We start from the raw sequence: 17,695 nt of genomic DNA, 5'->3' as shown, positions 1-17,695 counted from the left end.
CCACATTAAAATTGGATGAAGGGTTTAGGAGTTTCAGCTCCTTAACATGTCACCCTGTTTTTAAAGGGACCAAAAGTAATTGGACAATTGACTCAAAGGCTATTTCATGGACAGGTGTGGGCAATTCATTCGTTATGTCATTCTCAATTAAGCAGATAAAAGGCCTGGAGTTGATTTGAGGTGTGGTGCTTGCATTTGGAAGATTTTGCTGTGAAGAAAACATGCGGTCAAAGGAGCTCTCCATGCAGGTGAAACAAGCCATCCTTAAGCTGCGAAAACAGAAAAAAAAAACATCCAAGAAATTGCTACAATATTAGGAGTGGCGAAATCTACAGTTCAGTACATCCTGAGAAAGAAAGAAGGCACTGGTGAACTCATCAATGCAAAACAACTTGGACACTCACAGAAGACAAAAGTAGTGGATGATCGCAGAATAATTTCCATGGTGAAGAGAAACCCCTCCACAACAGCCAACCGAGTGAACAACACTCTCCAGGAGGTAGGTGTATCAATATCCAAATCTACCATAAAGAGAAGACTGCATGAAAGTAAATACAGAGGGTTCACTGCACGGTGCAAGCCACTCATAAGCCTCAAGAATAAAAAGGCTAGATTGGACTTTGCTAAAAAACATCTAAAAAAGCCAGTACAGTTCTGGAAGAACATTCTTTGGACAGATGAAACCAAGATCAACCTCTACCAGAATGATGGAAAGAAAAAAGTATGGCGAAGGCGTGGTACAGCTCATGATCCAAAGCATACCACATCATCTGTAAAACACGGCGGAGGCAGTGTGATGGTTTGGGCATGCATGGCTGCCAGTGGCACTGGGTCACTAGTGTTTATTGATGATGTGACACAGGACAGAAGCAGCCGGATGAATTCTGAGGTATTCAGAGACGTACTGTGTGCTCAAATCCAGCCAAATGCAGCCAAACTGATTGGTCGGCGTTTCATAATACAGATGGACAATGACCCAAAACATAAAGCCAAAGCAACCCAGGAGTTTATTAAAGCAAAGAAGTGGAATATTCTTGAATGCCGAAGTCAGTCACCTGATCTCAACCCAATTGAGCATGCATTTCACTTGTTAAAGACTAAACTTCAGACAGAAAGGCCCACAAACAAACAGCAACTGAAAACCGCTGCAGTAAAGGCCTGGCAGAGCATTAAAAAGGAGGAAACACAGCGTCTGGTGACGTCCATGAGTTCAAGACTTCAGGCAGTCATTGCCAACAAAGGGTTTTCAACCAAGTATTAGAAATGAACATTTTATTTACAATTATTTAATTTGTCCAATTACTTTTGAGCCCCTGAAATGAAGGGATTGTGTTTAAAAAATGCTTTAGTTCCTCACATTTTTATGCAATCATTTTGTTCAACCCACTGAATGAAAGCTGAAACTCTGAACTTCAACTGCATCTGAATTGTTTTGTTCAAAATTCATTGTGGTAATGTACAGAACCAAAATTAGAAAAATGTTGTCTCTGTCCAAATATTTATGGACCTAACTGTATACATTCCTGTGCAAAAGTCTTAGGCACATGTAAAGAAATGCTGTAGTGCAAAAATGGCTTAAAAATAATGAAATGAAATGAAATGTTTCAACATTTAAAAAAAATACTATAAACAGCAGTAAGTCATAATAAATGAAACAAAGTCAATATTTGGTGTGAGACAACCATTTGCTTTCAAAAAAAAAAAGTCTCAGGTACAATGAATGCAGTCTTATAAGGAAATGAGCTGTAGGTTTTACTGACAGAACCAGCTCCAGTTCTTCTGGACACTTTGACTGTCACACTCGCTTCTTAATCTTGCACCAAAACCCAATAGCCTTCATTATGATTTCTTTTTTGATCTGAAAAGTCATCTCTTATGTAATATGCTGCTCAGATACATTTTTTTCTGTAATGTTTAATTTTGTGCTGGAAAACAAACGTTTGGACTCTAAAATGTTTTTGTACTGACCCGATAATGTAGACGTCGTAAAATAGAAATATATAAGAAAGTTTGTATGAAAAAAAGGGTGCCTAAGACTTTTGCACAGTACTGTACATTACAGTAAAGTGAAATTCTTTCCCTGTATTTAACCCATCTGAAGCAGTGAACGCTGAACACATTTCAGTGAGGGCACTTCAGCCATGGATGTAGATGTAGTGCTGTTCATTCACGCCCCTCACAAATCTATTCCTGGTCCAGGGAATCAAACCGGTGACCTTTTGGTGCCAGACCTGCTTCTCAATCCTTTAGGTCTGCACTGCAGAAAATGATCTCTTAGCAAGTGAAAATATCTAGAAAATAGTTGAAACGATCTAGCATTTCCTATTATAAGAATACAAGACACTGATTATGAGATTATTAAACCTAGTTCTAGATTGTAACCAGCTTATTCTAAGATGTCTTAACAAGTAAAAATATCTGTCCATTCAGCAAGATAATTTCACTAGTATTAAGTAATTTTCTTCTCAAATTCCGTTTTCAATTTTTTGCAGGGGCGGCGCGGTGGTGTAGTGGTTAGCACTGTCGCCTCACAGCAGGAAGGTCCGGGTTCGAGCCCCGTAGCCGGCGAGGGCCTTTCTGTGTGGAGTTTGCATGTTCTCCCCGTGTCCGCGTGGGTTTCCTCCGGGTGCTCCGGTTTCCCCCACAGTCCAAAGACATGCAGGTTAGGTTACCTGGTGACTCTAAATTGACTGTAGGTGTGAATGTGAGTGTGAATGGTTGTCTGTGTCTATGTGTCAGCCCTGCGATGACCTGGCGACTTGTCCAGGGTGTACCCCGCCTTTCGCCCGTAGTCAGCTGGGATAGGCTCCAGCTTGCCTGCGACCCTGTAGAACAGGATAAAGCGGCTACAGATAATGAGATGAGATGAATTTTTTGCAGTGTGGGTAAAGTTTTCAACCAGGAATTATCACGCCTTGGATTAACCTCATAAGCTATGATATTTTCTCTGTGATAGTTGTTTTCAAAGGCTACCTGGACACTATCAGGGCTGAGCAATGCATTATAAAACACAAGGTCTAGATGATGGCATAATAAGAATGATGTGGGGAAGACTGGTGCTCACACACACACACACACACACATTTAGACAGGCAAATGCATTCACAAATTCTATTTTATTTAAAAAAAAATGTTTCAACTCTAGGGCGGCACGGTGGTGTAGTGGTTAGCGCTGTCGCCTCACAGCAAGAAGGTCCGGGTTCGAGCCCCGGGGCCGGCAAGGGCCTTTCTGTGCGGAGTTTGCATGCTCTCCCCGTGTCTGCGTGGGTTTCCTCCGGGTGCTCCGGTTTCCCCCACAGTCCAAAGACATGCAGGTTAGGTTAACTGGTGACTCTAAATTGAGCGTAGGTGTGAATGTGAGTGTGAATGGTTGTCTGTGTCTATGTGTCAGCCCTGTGATGACCTGGCGACTTGTCCAGGGTGTACCCCGCCTTTTGCCCGTAGTCAGCTGGGATAGGCTCCAGCTTGCCTGCGACCCTGTAGAAGGATAAAGCGGCTAGAGATAATGAGATGAGATGTTTCAACTCTGTAATACTTTACTCTTCTACCTAGGTCATGTTCATGACTCTCTATTTTTCTTGTGTTTCATAATCACTGTTGTGATATGGGTGTGTCAGTGACATAACTTGCCTGAAAAATAATAGCCCAAATGAAGATCAAAACAAGGGGATGTTTCATTCTGTGTAATCACCTGACATGACTGTGACTGACTGGCTGCGTGAATCTACAGTCTGACCTAGAACCCAATCAATCCCAGCCTTGCTTCTTCATACCAGTCTGTCTATTTTTCTTACAACCATTGGTGATGCTGTTATGCTTGTAGGATTATGGGAGCAACCATGGCCTGAAGGTTAGAGACGCACCCTTGGACCCAAATGGTCACTGGTTTGATTCCCGTGACCAGCAGGAAAGCTGTTTACTTTCCCCTTCCTCTGTATCATGGCTGAAGTGCCCTTGAGCAAGGCACCTAACCCCCAACTGCTCCCTGGGCACTGTAACATAGCTGCTCACTGCTCTGGGTATGTGTTCACTGCTTCAGATGGGTTAAATGCAGAGGAGGAATTTCTGTGCTTGAATGTGCATGTGATAAATAAAGGCTTCTTATTATTATTTATAGCGTATTATTAAAACTTTATCAGCCATCATTAGAGTTTCTATAAAGGCTCACAATTAATCATTAATAACTTACAAAGAATTACAACCTGCATTGTAATGGCTTATTGGCTTCATATAAAGTAATGCCAAACCTGTATGTTTGATGGTTGCCATGTTGAACATACATTTGTATAATATCTTGAAACCAGGGGCAGCACGGTGGTGTAGTGGTTAGCACTGTCGCCTCACAGCAAGAAGGTCCAGGTGCGAGCCCCGTGGTTGGCGAGGGCCTTTCTGTGTGGAGTTTGCATGTTTTCCCTGTGGGTTTCCTCCGGGTGCTCCGGTTTCCCCCACAGTCCAAAGACATGCAGGTTAGGTTAACTGGTGACTCTAAATTGACCGTAGGTGTGAATGGTTGTCTGTGTCAGCCCTGTGATGACCTGGCGACTTGTCCAGGGTGTACCCCGCCTTTCACCTGTAGTCAGCTGGGATAGGCTCCAGCTTGCCTGCGACCCTGTAGAACAAGATAAAGCGGCTAGAGGTAATGAGATGAGAATGAGATGTTCTATTTTAGTAAATCATTGAGCCACTTTAACTAATTCATTGTGTGTGTAGTGGGTTTAGTAACACACACATACATAGCTTCATAGGAAGTTGTGGGAATTAGACCTGCTGTTCAACATAGCCATGTTCTAGTTAGGTTAGCTTGAGTTCCTTATTCCCTGGTGTCTTAAATACCCGAATGCTACACGAACATAATGTATTATTAAGCACGTATATTGAAAACCACACAATTCTTTCTTTTAAATTTCATTTCTTAACCTAATTATGACTCAAATATTGAACTGCCTCTTTTGGCACAAAGCTGAAAGGTGATGAAATCAGTAAATGCATCATCAAATAATATAACTTGGTATGGGTTTTTTTTTTGCGTTTTATGCCGTTTTCCATGAACAAATAAATATGTGTTTTGTTTGTAAAGATTCACAGTAAAGGAAAACTAAAGTTATGTTGAATAATAATACTTTATGTTTGGACCCAAGCTACTGTCTGGATAAAGTATTTTCAATATTTGAGTATTGCTGCCATCTGCAGGTTGTGTAGAGAAAATAATAATAATAATAATGCTAATAATAATAATAATTGTTGTCGATTTTTCTTTCTTTCTTCTTCTTCATGAATCGTACAGACCATGACACTTGGTCAGTAGATAGTTCTCCATCCTGGTCCTCAGGCAAGTGAGATGATCCCAATTGGGCCAATGTCAGTGAAAGAGAACAAGTGTTTATGTTTTGGCCCATATCTCATGAACTGTGGTCCCCCAAACATAAGAGCCCTGGGAACCATTTAGCTCAGACTACCCATCCATCCATCCATCCATAGCCGCTTATCCTGTTCTACAGGGTCGCAGGCAAGCTGGAGCCTATCCCAGCTGACTACGGGCGAAAGGCGGGGTACACCCTGGACAAGTCGCCAGGTCATCACAGGGCTGACACATGGACACAGACAACCATTCACACTCACATTCACACCTACGGTCAATTTAGAGTCACCAGTTAACCTAACCTGCATGTCTTTGGACTGTGGGGGAAACCGGAGCACCCGGAGGAAACCCATGCAGACACGGGGAGAACATGCAAACTCCACACAGAAAGGCCCTTGCCGGCCACGGGGCTCGAACCCGGACCTTCTTGCTGTGAGGCGACAGCGCTAACCACTACACCACCGTGCCGCCCCAGAACGTATATACATACATACATATATATATATAGATAGATAGATACGCCTGCGACCCTGTAGAACAGAATAAATCGGCTAGAGATGATGAGATGAGATGAGATGAGATGAGATGAGATGAGATGAGATATATATACACACGCACACAATGTCTTAGGCACCCTATTTTTTTCACACAAACTTTGTTATAGATTTCTATTTTATGACGTCTACATTATTGAGTCAGTACAAAAACATTTTAGAGTCCAAACGTTCGTTTTCCAGCACAAAATCAAATGTTACAGAAAAAAATGCTTGTATCTGAGCAGCATATTACATAAGAGACGACTTTTCAGATTAAAAAAGAAAACATAATAAAGGCTGCTGGGTTTTGGTGTGAAGTTAAGAAGCGAGTATAACAGTCAAAGTGTCCAGAAGAACTGGGGCTGGTTCTGTCAGTAAAACCTACAGCTCATTTCCTTATCAAACTGCACTCACTGGACCTGAGACTACTATTCTCTTTAAAGGAAAGGGTTGTCTCATACCAAATATTGACTTTATTTTATTTATTACACTTTACTGCAAATTTTAAATGTAGTTTAAATATCTTTTAAATATAGAAACATTTAATTTCATTACTTTTGAAGGCTTTTTTGATTTACAGCAATTATATAATATAATATAATAAATATTTGTATCCTCATACGAGGGTGGCACGGTGGTGTAGTGGTTAGCACTGTTGCCTCACAACAAGAAGGTCCTGGGTTCGAGCCCAGCAGCTGACGAGGACCTTTCTGTGTGGAGTTTGCATGTTCTCCCCATGTCTGCAGAGGTTTCCTCCAGTTTCCCCCACAGTCCAAAGACATACAGGTTAGGCTAATTGGTGGCTCTAAATTGACCGTAGGTGTGAATGGTTGTCTATGTGTATGACCTGGTGACTTGTCCAGGGTGTACCCCGCCTCTCACCCATAGTCAGCTGGGATAGGCTCCAGCTTGCCTGCGACCCTGTAGGACAGGATAAGCGGCTATAGATAATGGATGGATAGATCCTCATATGAAGCATATACTGGTCCTTTATTTTATAGATATAATTTGCTAAGTTTGAATAACATTCACTCTTTACAAGTAGGACTAGTCATGTACTCTGTTCATTTTTATACTATACCAGAAACATTTAGAAGTATTTTTTGTAAAAATTTTTAAAATTCATCAATATGCTACTAGATACTCATCACAGGGCTGTGGGGAAAACTGGAGGAAACCCACGCAGACACGGGGAGAACATGCAAACTCCACACAGAAAGGCTGGGCTTGAACCCAGGACCTTCTTGCTGTGAGGCAACAGCACCAACCACTATTCCACCCCCAAGCCAACTCAACTATCCATCCATCCATTATCTGTAGCCGCTTATCCTGTCCTACAGGGTCGCAGGCAAGCTGGAGCCTATCCCAGCTGACTATGGGCGAGAGGCGGGGTACACCCTGGACAGGTTGCCAGGTAATCGCATGGCTGACACATAGGCCCTGTTTACATTATTTCAAATCTGCGGATCATCAGATTAACGTTTTTAAACGATTCGCGTACACACAGCAATGCCAATACACGATTCGCGTGCACACAGCAACGCCAATACACGGATACGCTAATCACATGATTAATTAGACGGCACGTCACATGATCCCAGTGCATATCGGGCATGCGCAAGTCACTCACCACTTGCAAGTGGAAGGATGGCAAGCGAACACCTTCTCCAGCAGATAAACACACCTGGCTGTGATGTTCATGTTCTCACTGAGTTTAAGCGCCTGAAGGAGGTTGAAATGTGTAAATAAACCTCAGTGCGGCTCAGCGCTTCCTCCTGCGCTCCAAATCACTCCGCCCTGAACAGCGAGTGCCCTCTGGAGGGTGCGCACTCTGGCCCTGCGCAGCTCACAGAGCGCGCGAGTGAAGCGCACGAGCAGTGATTCGGGACTGAGCCGCTGTGTGTGTGATCCCAACGCCAGCGAATCAGGAAGGTGGATGTCACAGTGACATTGTCCAATGACGACGTCAGCTAGAGCTCAGCACAGCGTATCCGCGTATCCTCAATGTTTACACAGCACCGGACCAGACATGATCTGGATTGAATACGTGGACCCTGGCGGATTCCCGTTTCCCGGCGTTTTAATGTAAACGGACAGTGCATCCGCGAAGAAAACGAGACAGATACGGTCTAATGTAAACTTGGCCATAGACACAGACAACCATTCACACTCACATTCACACCTACGGTCAATTTAGAGCCACCAGTTAACCTAGGCCAAGTTTACATTAGACCGTACCTGTCTCGTTTTCTTCACGGATGCACTGTCCGTTCACATTAAAACGCTGGGAAACGCTGGGAAACGGGAATCCGCCAGAGCCCACGTATTCAATCCAGATCGTGTCTGGTCCGGTGCTGTGTAAACATTGAGGATACGCGGATACGCTGTGCTGAGCTCTAGCTGACGTCGTCATTGGACAACGTCACTGTGGCATCCACCTTCCTGATTCGCTGGCGTTAGGATCACACACACAGCGGCTCAGTCCCGAATCACTGCTCGTGCACTTCACTCGCGCACTCTGTGAGCTGCGCAGGGCCGGAGTGCGCACCCTCCAGAGGGCACTCGCTGTTCAGGGCGTAGTGATTTGGAGCGCAGGAGGAAGCGCTGAGCCGCACTGAGGTTTATTTACACATTTCAACCTCCTTCAGGTGCTTAAACTCAGTGAGAACATGAACATCACAGCCAGGTGTGTTTATCTGCTGGAGAAGGTGTTTGCTTGCCATCCTTCCACTTGCAAGTGGTGAGTGACTTGCGCATGCCCGATATGCACTGGGATCATGTGACGTGCCGTCTAATTAGTCATGTGATTAGCGTATCCATGTATTGGCGTTGCTGTGTGCACGCAAATCATGTATTGGCGTTGCTGTGTGCACGCGAATCGTTTTAAAAACGTTAATCTGATGATCCGCTGATTCGAAATAATATAAACAGGGCCCTAACCTGCATGTCTTTGGACTGTGGGGGAAACTGGAAGAAACCCACGCGGACACGGGGAGAACATGCAAACTCCACGCAGAAAGTCTGGGCTCGAACCCAGGACCTTCTTGCTCTGAGGCGACAGCACTAACCACTATACCACCATGCCACCCCCAACCCAACCATCCATTATCTGTAGCCGCTTACCCTGTCCTACAGGGTTGCAGGCAAGCTGGAGCCTATCCCAGCTGACTATGGGCGAAAGGCGGGGTACACCCTGGACAAGTCACCAGGTCATCACAGGGCTGACACATAGACACAGACAACCATTCACACCTACGGTCAATTTAGAGCCACCAATTAACCTAACCTGCATGTGTTTGGACTGTGGGGGAAACTGGAAGAAACCCACGCAGACATGGGGAGAACATGCAAACTCCACACAGAAAGTCTGGGCTCGAACCCAGGACCTTCTTGCTCTGAGGCGATAGCACTAACCACTATACCACCATGCCACCCCCAACCCAACCATCCATTATCTGTAGCTGCTTACCCTGTCCTACAGGGTTGCAGGCAAGCTGGGGCCTATCCCAGCTGACTACGGGCGAAAGGCGGGGTACACCCTGGACAAGTCGCCAGGTCATCACAGGGCTGACACATAGACACAGACAACCATTCACACTCACATTCACACCTACAGTCAATTTAGAGTCACCAGTTAACCTAACCTGCATGTCTTTGGACTGTGGGGGAAACTGGAAGAAACCCACGCGGACACGGGGAGAACATGCAAACTCCACGCAGAAAGTCTGAGCTCGAACCCAGGACCTTCTTGCTCTGAGGCGACAGCACTAACCACTATACCACCATGCCACCCCCAACCCAACCATCCATTATCTGTAGCTGCTTACCCTGTCCTACAGGGTCGCAGGCAAGCTGGAGCCTATCCCAGCTGACTATGGACGAAAGGCGGGGTACACCCTGGACAAGTCACCAGGTCATCACAGGGCTGACACATAGACACAGACAACCATTCACACTCACATTCACACCTACGGTCAATTTAGAGTCACCAGTTAACCTAACCTGCATGTCTTTGGACTGTGGGGGAAATTGGAAGAAACCCACGCAGACATGGGGACAACATGCAAACTCCACACAGAAAGTCTGGGCTCGAACCCAGGACCTTCTTGCTCTGAGGCGACAGCACTAACCACTATACCACCCCCAAATCAACTACTGTAAAGCAAATGTGTGTGTTTCTGGGCATAGAGCGAAGTAAAGTGAGAGAGCAATTGTAGGCCGATTTGGGTTAAACTACATATCCCATACGGCACCGCGGGACTGGACCTGTCACGTGGCTTAGAAGAAACATGGCAGCCTTCTGCCATGGCAACATCTAATTCGCTGGTTGGAGTGTATTATTGTTGTACCGTTGTCTACAACTGACGGTTAATTGCTTTAATATGCAGAAAATTAAATCTTTAATGGCCCGACAGGTGAGTCAGAATACGGGGGTTATTTTTGTCTGTTTATGTTTTTAATGTTCAAGACGTGAGAAATCCGGAAGTGCAGTTAGCGAGGTGGGAGTGCAATGGAGCTGTGAGCTAAACTGGACAGCCTGACTAGCATGGCAGAGTTATTGTCCTGACAGAGAGAGTGTGTGCATCTCTATGTGTTTTATTGCAAACGAAACAAATTATTAAATTGTTTATTTAACTTATAAGATAAACAAAACACCCAGGGTTTTGATAACGGACATCCGCGACGAACGCTACCTTTAATAAACAAAAACAAACAAATATCCTTCATGCAAGTAGCATCACACTAATCTGATTCATTCAGAATGATAAGAACCTTCAGTGTGAAGTATTATAAAGGTTTGGTATTTTATTATTAGGTCTAGAGCTTCACTTGGGGTTGTTTATCAGCTCCCCAGCAGTCCAGGCCAGGCAGGGGCCCCTGGGTTTATTCCTCTAAATATTACTGATCTTCTGTGTGTCATGTCTTCATCATCATCATCATCATGGTGCCATGCTGCATAACTGCACTGAGTTAGTCTTAGATTTCTGTCCTCCACTGATTTTGCATTTAATTTAATTTCATTTCATTTTATTCCCTAACAGGGCTTGAAAAGCCCCCAGGAGACTGTGGCAGACATGAGTCCTGTAGAGAGCTTCAGGGTCCCGAGCAAGGTGAGCTGATCTGACTTTCTGGAAACTAATTTCACTTGGGGTGGTCACACACTGACTGGCAGCCTGAGTACATTCATCTCATCTCATCTCATCATCTCTAGCCGCTTTATCCTGTTCTACAGGGTCGCAGGCAAGCTGGAGCCTATCCCAGCTGACTACGGGCGAAAGGCGGGGTACACCCTGGACAAGTCGCCAGGTCATCACAGAGCTGACACATAGACACAGACAACCATTCACACTCACATTCACACCTACGGTCAATTTAGAGTCACCAGTTAACCTAACCTGCATGTCTTTGGACTGTGGGGGAAACCGGAGCACCCGGAGGAAACCCATGGGGAGAACATGCAAACTCCGCACAGAAAGGCCTTCACCAGCCACAGGGCTCGAACCCAGATCTTCTTGCTGTGAGGCGACAGCGCTAACCACTACACCACCGTGCCGCCCTGGAAAAAAAAATGAGTGATTCCACGCTTATGGGTACTGAAATGGGGACATGAACTTATTCACCTAAAACCATTTCTTTTTTTACCATCAGGTCACAAAACATGTAATCTTTAATGAATGATATGTTAAAAGATAACTTTAATTTTCTGAGATGTAATAAAAACATATTTATATGCCAAAGTCAAGCCTATGAGTTCCAAAATGATGTCTGTTACATTACTTCTGTTACGATTGTCCATCTCGCGTCTGTTACAAATTAATTACAATCTAGCTATATACCATGTTAATCTTATTGAAAGAATGTGTATGTTTATTCTACTACACATGTTTATTAATTATATTTGCTAAAACATCACCTTCCTATGTTTCAAAAAGTAATTCTACATTGTTAAAATTGAGAATCTATATGTCCACAACACTTCTGTTACGTTCTGACTTTGGCATATAAATATGTTTTTATTACATCTCAGAAAATTAAAGTTATCTTTTAACATATCATTCATTAAAGATTACATGTTTTGTGACCTGATGGTAAAAAAAAGAAATGGTTTTAGGTGAATTTTTAAAAATAAGTTCATGTCCCCATTTCAGTACCCATAAGCGTGGAATAATAAATTGCTTACCTCTGTTCACGTCAAAAGAAGGAGGAAAGTTTTGCTTGTTTTGACATGGCGAATTCTTAACACAAGAGGAAATACTCGTAATTCGCAACTAAAAAGACTGCAGCTACACTGGCAGCTTGACCATGCTTTCTAGTGCGATCGTGTTGTGCTTGCGCAGAACTGTATCAATCCTGTGCACCTCGGCTCGTGCACCTGAAGGCGCGTTTCGGGCTGCATGCGCGCCTAAGGAGCTCAAGAGCACCTGTCTTTAATCAATGAACTATGTTTGGGCTGTTTAAGGACTGCGCCCATGCAAGGACAATGCGAAGTATTACGCCGCGTCTAGTGTGCCTTACTGAGCCTTGTTTCCTGTCCCTGTTCTTGTTGACCTCCTGGTTTTTCGACTCCTGTTTCTCGTCCCTTGATCTTGTATAGTTTTGCCTCTGATATTCTGTCCGCGCCTCGATTGACCTCCTGCCTGTTTCCTTGATTACAACTTTGCCTGCTGTTTCGGACTGTTTGCCTGTTGTGTGTGTTTCATGCACTTTATGCTCATATCGCACTGTGTGTTATTTAACATATCTGCACTTGCATCTGCCTCTCCCGCACGCACTCTGACAAACTGGGTTTTCGTGCCCAAACCACAGGAAGTCCATACAAGGTTATAGAAACCCTAATGAGGCTGAGGTAACAATCTAGTTAAAAAAAAAAAAAAGTTAGAAAAATTACAGTGGGCACTTTTCTAATATTCTTATGCAGCTATTGAAAAAATGTATGGTCCGACGAAGGGGGGTCATGGGCACCCCCCCCCCCCCCCCAGCTACGCCCCGAATGTTCTACACTTTTCAAAAATAAAAGGTAGTGTTGGGGGGGGTTCAAAAACTTAGGCCTCCATGTGGGTCCAATGCCCTGGTGGTGGGGGGCCGAAAACGAATTTCGCAATTTCTAACAGCCAATCGTTAGCTCTCCATGGTCCATTTGAAATATATTTATAGAAAAATCTATACAACAAATTACACCAAGTATTTTCTTAACCTTACAAACCTTTGCTGATTAGAATTCAGAGTCTGTTGAATCGGTGTCTGACCGGTGAGGGGCCGGGGGACGAAGTGCCCCTGAAGTTGACGGACTCTGGGCTTTTTTTGACAGTGAAACTGGCCAATGAATGGATAGGAAATGCTAAATCATATTACAAAAAATTAACAAATTCTTACTGTACATATCTTTATTGTCAGTGTGAGACTCATTTGACATTTCAGTTGAGACTGATGCGCCTGTCACGCATCCCTGAATTAATTATATTTTTTTTCTGTGTGTGAAAAATAAATGAACTTCCATGCATAAGCAAAATACCCAATTACAATAAATGCATACATCTTTTATAATACATATATTATTTACCAGCTGGGAGGTCCGTATCGTGAAATACCGTGACCGAGGTCTTCAAGGCCGAGGTCACGGTATTTCACCATACGGACCGACCTTAAGCTGGTAAATAATATATATATTTTTTTTCTTTAACAAATTCTAACAGAAAACGAGAGCGCCCGAAAGGGGAAAACCGAGCCGAGCCGCCATTTTAAATCCTCATTCACGGCTGTAATGCAAATGGCTTCCTCCTCGGTATACAAGTGCACTTCCATGGCAGGAAAAAAACTACATTTTGCCGCCTATGTAGTCCCTTATTTATACAAAATTGAGCCATTCAGGATTCAGCCATGTTTTTGCTCAGCGTTAGCAACAGTTAGAGGTTTTTAGCTTTCTCCTGAAATGTTTTTTTTTATTTCTTCTTCCTCAGGGTAGTAAAACTCGCTTTCACTAGGAAGACTGTCGTTATCACTATCCATGCTGTAAAATTAATGCTATAATGCTGAGAAATGCTGGCAAAAATTTAAGATTTTTGATAATCTTATAAATAAATCTTATAAAAAAGATAAATGTTGACAAAAATTGCTACTATGTTTGTTATTGTTGTGAACATGCGAGTTGTCAGAGATCCGTAACTGGGGTCCGTACCATAGGATACAGACCCGCTCGCCAGCCAATCAGAGTGCAGGATTTGATGAAAACCGCACTGCGAAAAAAATAAGCATAATTAATGTTAATTGGGTGAAACCACTCCAATCCATGCACGAGCTGGTGCGCGTGCCCGAGACTGGCACTACAAAGCCACCCTGGCCTCTGTAGTTCGGGTCCTTTGACCCAGGAACCCGGAAGTCCTGCAGTAAACAACCACAGGGAAGCAACGGGAAAATGCAGCTCTCGCCTAGGGAAGGGCGGTGGGCCAGAATTATAATGTGGCGGTGCGGCACTTTAAAAGCACCCGTGGAGAACACTGTTAACTGTTTGAAATATTTCATATGAAATGCCTATGTGGGTTTGAGAAGCAGAAAATGAGCGACATAGTCTAAGTGAAAAATTATTTCATGATGCAGAAATGTGTAGTAAGGAGTTTTGCCTTTTTATCAAAGATAAAATGTCTTAACAACAAAAATGGATCCAATATGGAGTCGGAATAATGTAGAATAGCTGGCGCAGTTCTAATGCGGGTCAGCTATACTGCCACTGAGAAATGCCGTAAATGTGCATGTACAAAAAAAAATCTTAAAGCAGATATTGCAGAACCTTTATTTTTAAATAAATTTGAGTGGATAGTATCTCCATCCTTGACTCTTGTATGGTGCATAAATGGGAATTAAAAAAAAGATTATTTTGAGAGTTAAAATCGACCGCGAAGTTGGCATTCGAGCTGCCCCGCTGAGCCAGCCAGCCCTGAGTGTATGATGTCACTGCGTTAACCGGTTTTAAGGCCGAGGCCTCTTACAGCTATAGACCAAAGTCATATAAATAAACATTTACGTGAAAGTAAGAAATACCGTTACCGACTTGCTCAACTAAGACTGATTTGACTTCATTGAGTGCGTTTACATGCACATAGAGAGAATCGAATTTCTGCCGTTGCTCGACTGAAATCGAAGTTCAAAATGCCATGTATACACCTTTAATTCGGCTGAAATTGAACCGAACTTGATTTCTCGTAATCGAGCTACACGACCTAGATTATGCGATTTCTGCTGAGCTACTTAGTGCATGTAAACCCTATCGAGCTACGTATTCGAGCTACTTACTTCAGCACTGCCCCTTCCGGGAGTGATGAGTGACGAGACCACAAGCGGGAAACACAACAGCCTCGGTCGGCATGACAACGGCATGAATCTTTTCTTTTTGTGGCATTGTTTGCACTGTTAAAATTTAGCTCACTTACTGTATCACCAAATACATCTGTACAGCTGTTGCATAGCTGTGAATTGTGTACATAAACAAGTCACTGTATTTGTGTGTGTGTATATATATATATATATATATATATATATATATATATATATATATATATTAGGGCTGTCAAAAGATTAATTTTCTTGATCGCAACTAATCTCAGAAATTTCATAGTTAATCGCGATTAATCTTGATTTACTTTGCATGTGTAAAATTGATATTTTGCAGTAAGACCGTTCGAATCTAAAGTTAAACCCACAATGCAAAGTATTTCTGACCATTGTGTCTTAAATTGGAATAAAATGAAGACAGAGACAAAAGCAGAATTTATCTTTTGGCCTTTTTTATTTCAAAAAGAGTGTAGAGAAAGGAAAACAAGTATTAAGAATGAATGACTGGCTACTTTGGAGAAATTGTAAATAAATGAACACAAGAAAAAAATCAGAAAAAGTGCCATGTAGACCCACTTGTCTCTACTTCAGATTTGACTATGAACAATGTAATGTCAGGCCACTCTCTTCTTCAAAAATAAAATGTCACCATAAAAAAATAAATAACCATACAAAGCACTTCATAACTTAAATTCAAACAAACCATTTAGAGGTCCAGAAAACCGTTGCTTATCCATCACAAAAGAGGACTAAACTGAAGACAACAGCGTGTCCTTCCATGCCAATGCCAACGACTCGATGGAAACCACACGCTTCCGCTCGAGCTGCCTACGGATGCGTAGAAGGAACAAAAGACTAGCAAACTCGAAATAGCGCGTTTAACCGAAAATGAGTTTAATTAATACAACCAGAGGAGCTGCATGTGGATGGTAGAAGTGCGGAAAATGCTGGTAAACTCTGATCGCGATTAAAAAAAAATATTCGCGATCACAATTTACATTAATCTAATCGCGATTAACGCGTTAATATTCCCAGCCCTAATATATATATATATATATATATATATATATATATATATATATATATATATATATATATATATATATATAATGTATGTATGTCCAACATCTGAAGAATGTCAATAAAAACTAAGCAATTTAACTTTTTGTGTGTTTATTAAGACATAAGTTAAACTGTAAGCAAAAAAAAATATTTTTTTGTAAGCAAAAAATGGACTTTAGAAAAATATACAATTGTGCAAAATAAGTTGTCTTACAAAACAGTGGTCTGTGCAGGACAGTTTGTAGCCATACAGTCTGTTAGAGCAAGCCTAACAGCTTGAGCACGGAACTTGTGAATACTGAACTGCCAGTGTTGCCAGATTGGGCGGTTTTAAGTGGAATTTGGCGGATTTGAACATGTTTTGGGCTGGAAAACGTCAGCAGTATCTGGCAACACTGCTGATAGCTTTGTTTACACTCTTGAATAGCTCTTCATGACGACAACCGGAAGTGTACCAACACGATGGGGCGTGTAGCGCCACCTGTGGCTCGGGTGCACAATGTACCTCACACAATAGCTCGATTTCCTTGTGTGCATGTAGGATTGGATTTCTCTGGCACCCCTGCTGGGACCCTTAGCTCGATTACCGACAGCAGCTCGATTTGGATGTGCATGTAAACGTACTGATTGATTGTGGGTTGACTCTCATTAAAACAGGATAGGTGTTATAACTTATGCAACATACATGTACATGCATGCATTTTCACTGATTAAAATGTAAAAGGCTAATTAAATAATCAGATGAACTGAGACAATCACATTCTGAAGCAAATTAAATAATCTTATGCCGGTAACTAAATACACAATACAAGTTACATGTATTAATCTAAATGCAGGTAAACAATGAGTGTTGTTTTGTATCCAAATGAGAGTCGGAGCTTACCCGTCTGTGTTCTCGCTTCTTGAAGGCCGATCTTGTGGCCAATTGTTTTGAAACAATCTGACTTTCAGTTGTTCTTTCAGTTCTCCGTTCATTCGCTTCTTCCATGTAAGGGCGATATGGCAGCGATATCCAGTGTAGAAATAAGACGGCTGCTCCACTCATTCTCTATTTTGTCCATGCGGAGTACTCCGCCATTACTGCTCGGCTCAGGCAATTATTAAAACCCGGGACGGAACGGGACATTACCGGTTTTAGCAACAACCACGGGGAGGTCACTGCCTGAGCGCTATGTCACGTCTCGTTCTATCCTGTTTTAGCAACAACCCTTGGCTCACTCCGGGAGGACTGGTGCAACTGAACTTTGGTTTTTAAAAATAAATAAATAAATACTTTCCTTAACTTGTAGGGTTTTTTTTCCTTTAATTGTTGGTACTGCACCCTCTTTCAATACGGGCTTATAGCCAACGCTCCTCAACAGATCAGAGGTCTCGTACGAGTCCTCAGTAAAATGTGCAGAGCAGAGGAGAG

General features: G+C 42.8%; 1 protein-coding gene across 2 annotated transcripts in view; it reads left to right on the top strand.

Annotated features, from left to right (window-relative positions):
- Positions 1 to 10,178: 10,178 nt before the first annotated feature.
- The window catches only part of vps50 (VPS50 EARP/GARPII complex subunit), a 457,944-nt gene continuing 450,427 nt past the window's right edge, over positions 10,179 to 17,695 (top strand). For both annotated transcript variants that reach the window (XM_060942755.1, XM_060942754.1), the window contains exons 1-2: positions 10,179 to 10,310; positions 10,938 to 11,006. In XM_060942755.1, the coding sequence (XP_060798738.1) occupies positions 10,278 to 10,310; positions 10,938 to 11,006 (102 nt within the window). In that variant the 5' untranslated portion in view covers positions 10,179 to 10,277. The remainder of the gene's footprint in view (positions 10,311 to 10,937; positions 11,007 to 17,695) is intronic.

Source organism: Neoarius graeffei, chromosome 16, assembly GCF_027579695.1.
Source record: "Neoarius graeffei isolate fNeoGra1 chromosome 16, fNeoGra1.pri, whole genome shotgun sequence".
NCBI classification, from domain to species: domain Eukaryota; kingdom Metazoa; phylum Chordata; class Actinopteri; order Siluriformes; family Ariidae; genus Neoarius; species Neoarius graeffei.
Note: the sequence above shows the minus strand (reverse complement) of the source record. Positions and strands in the feature narration are given on the sequence as shown.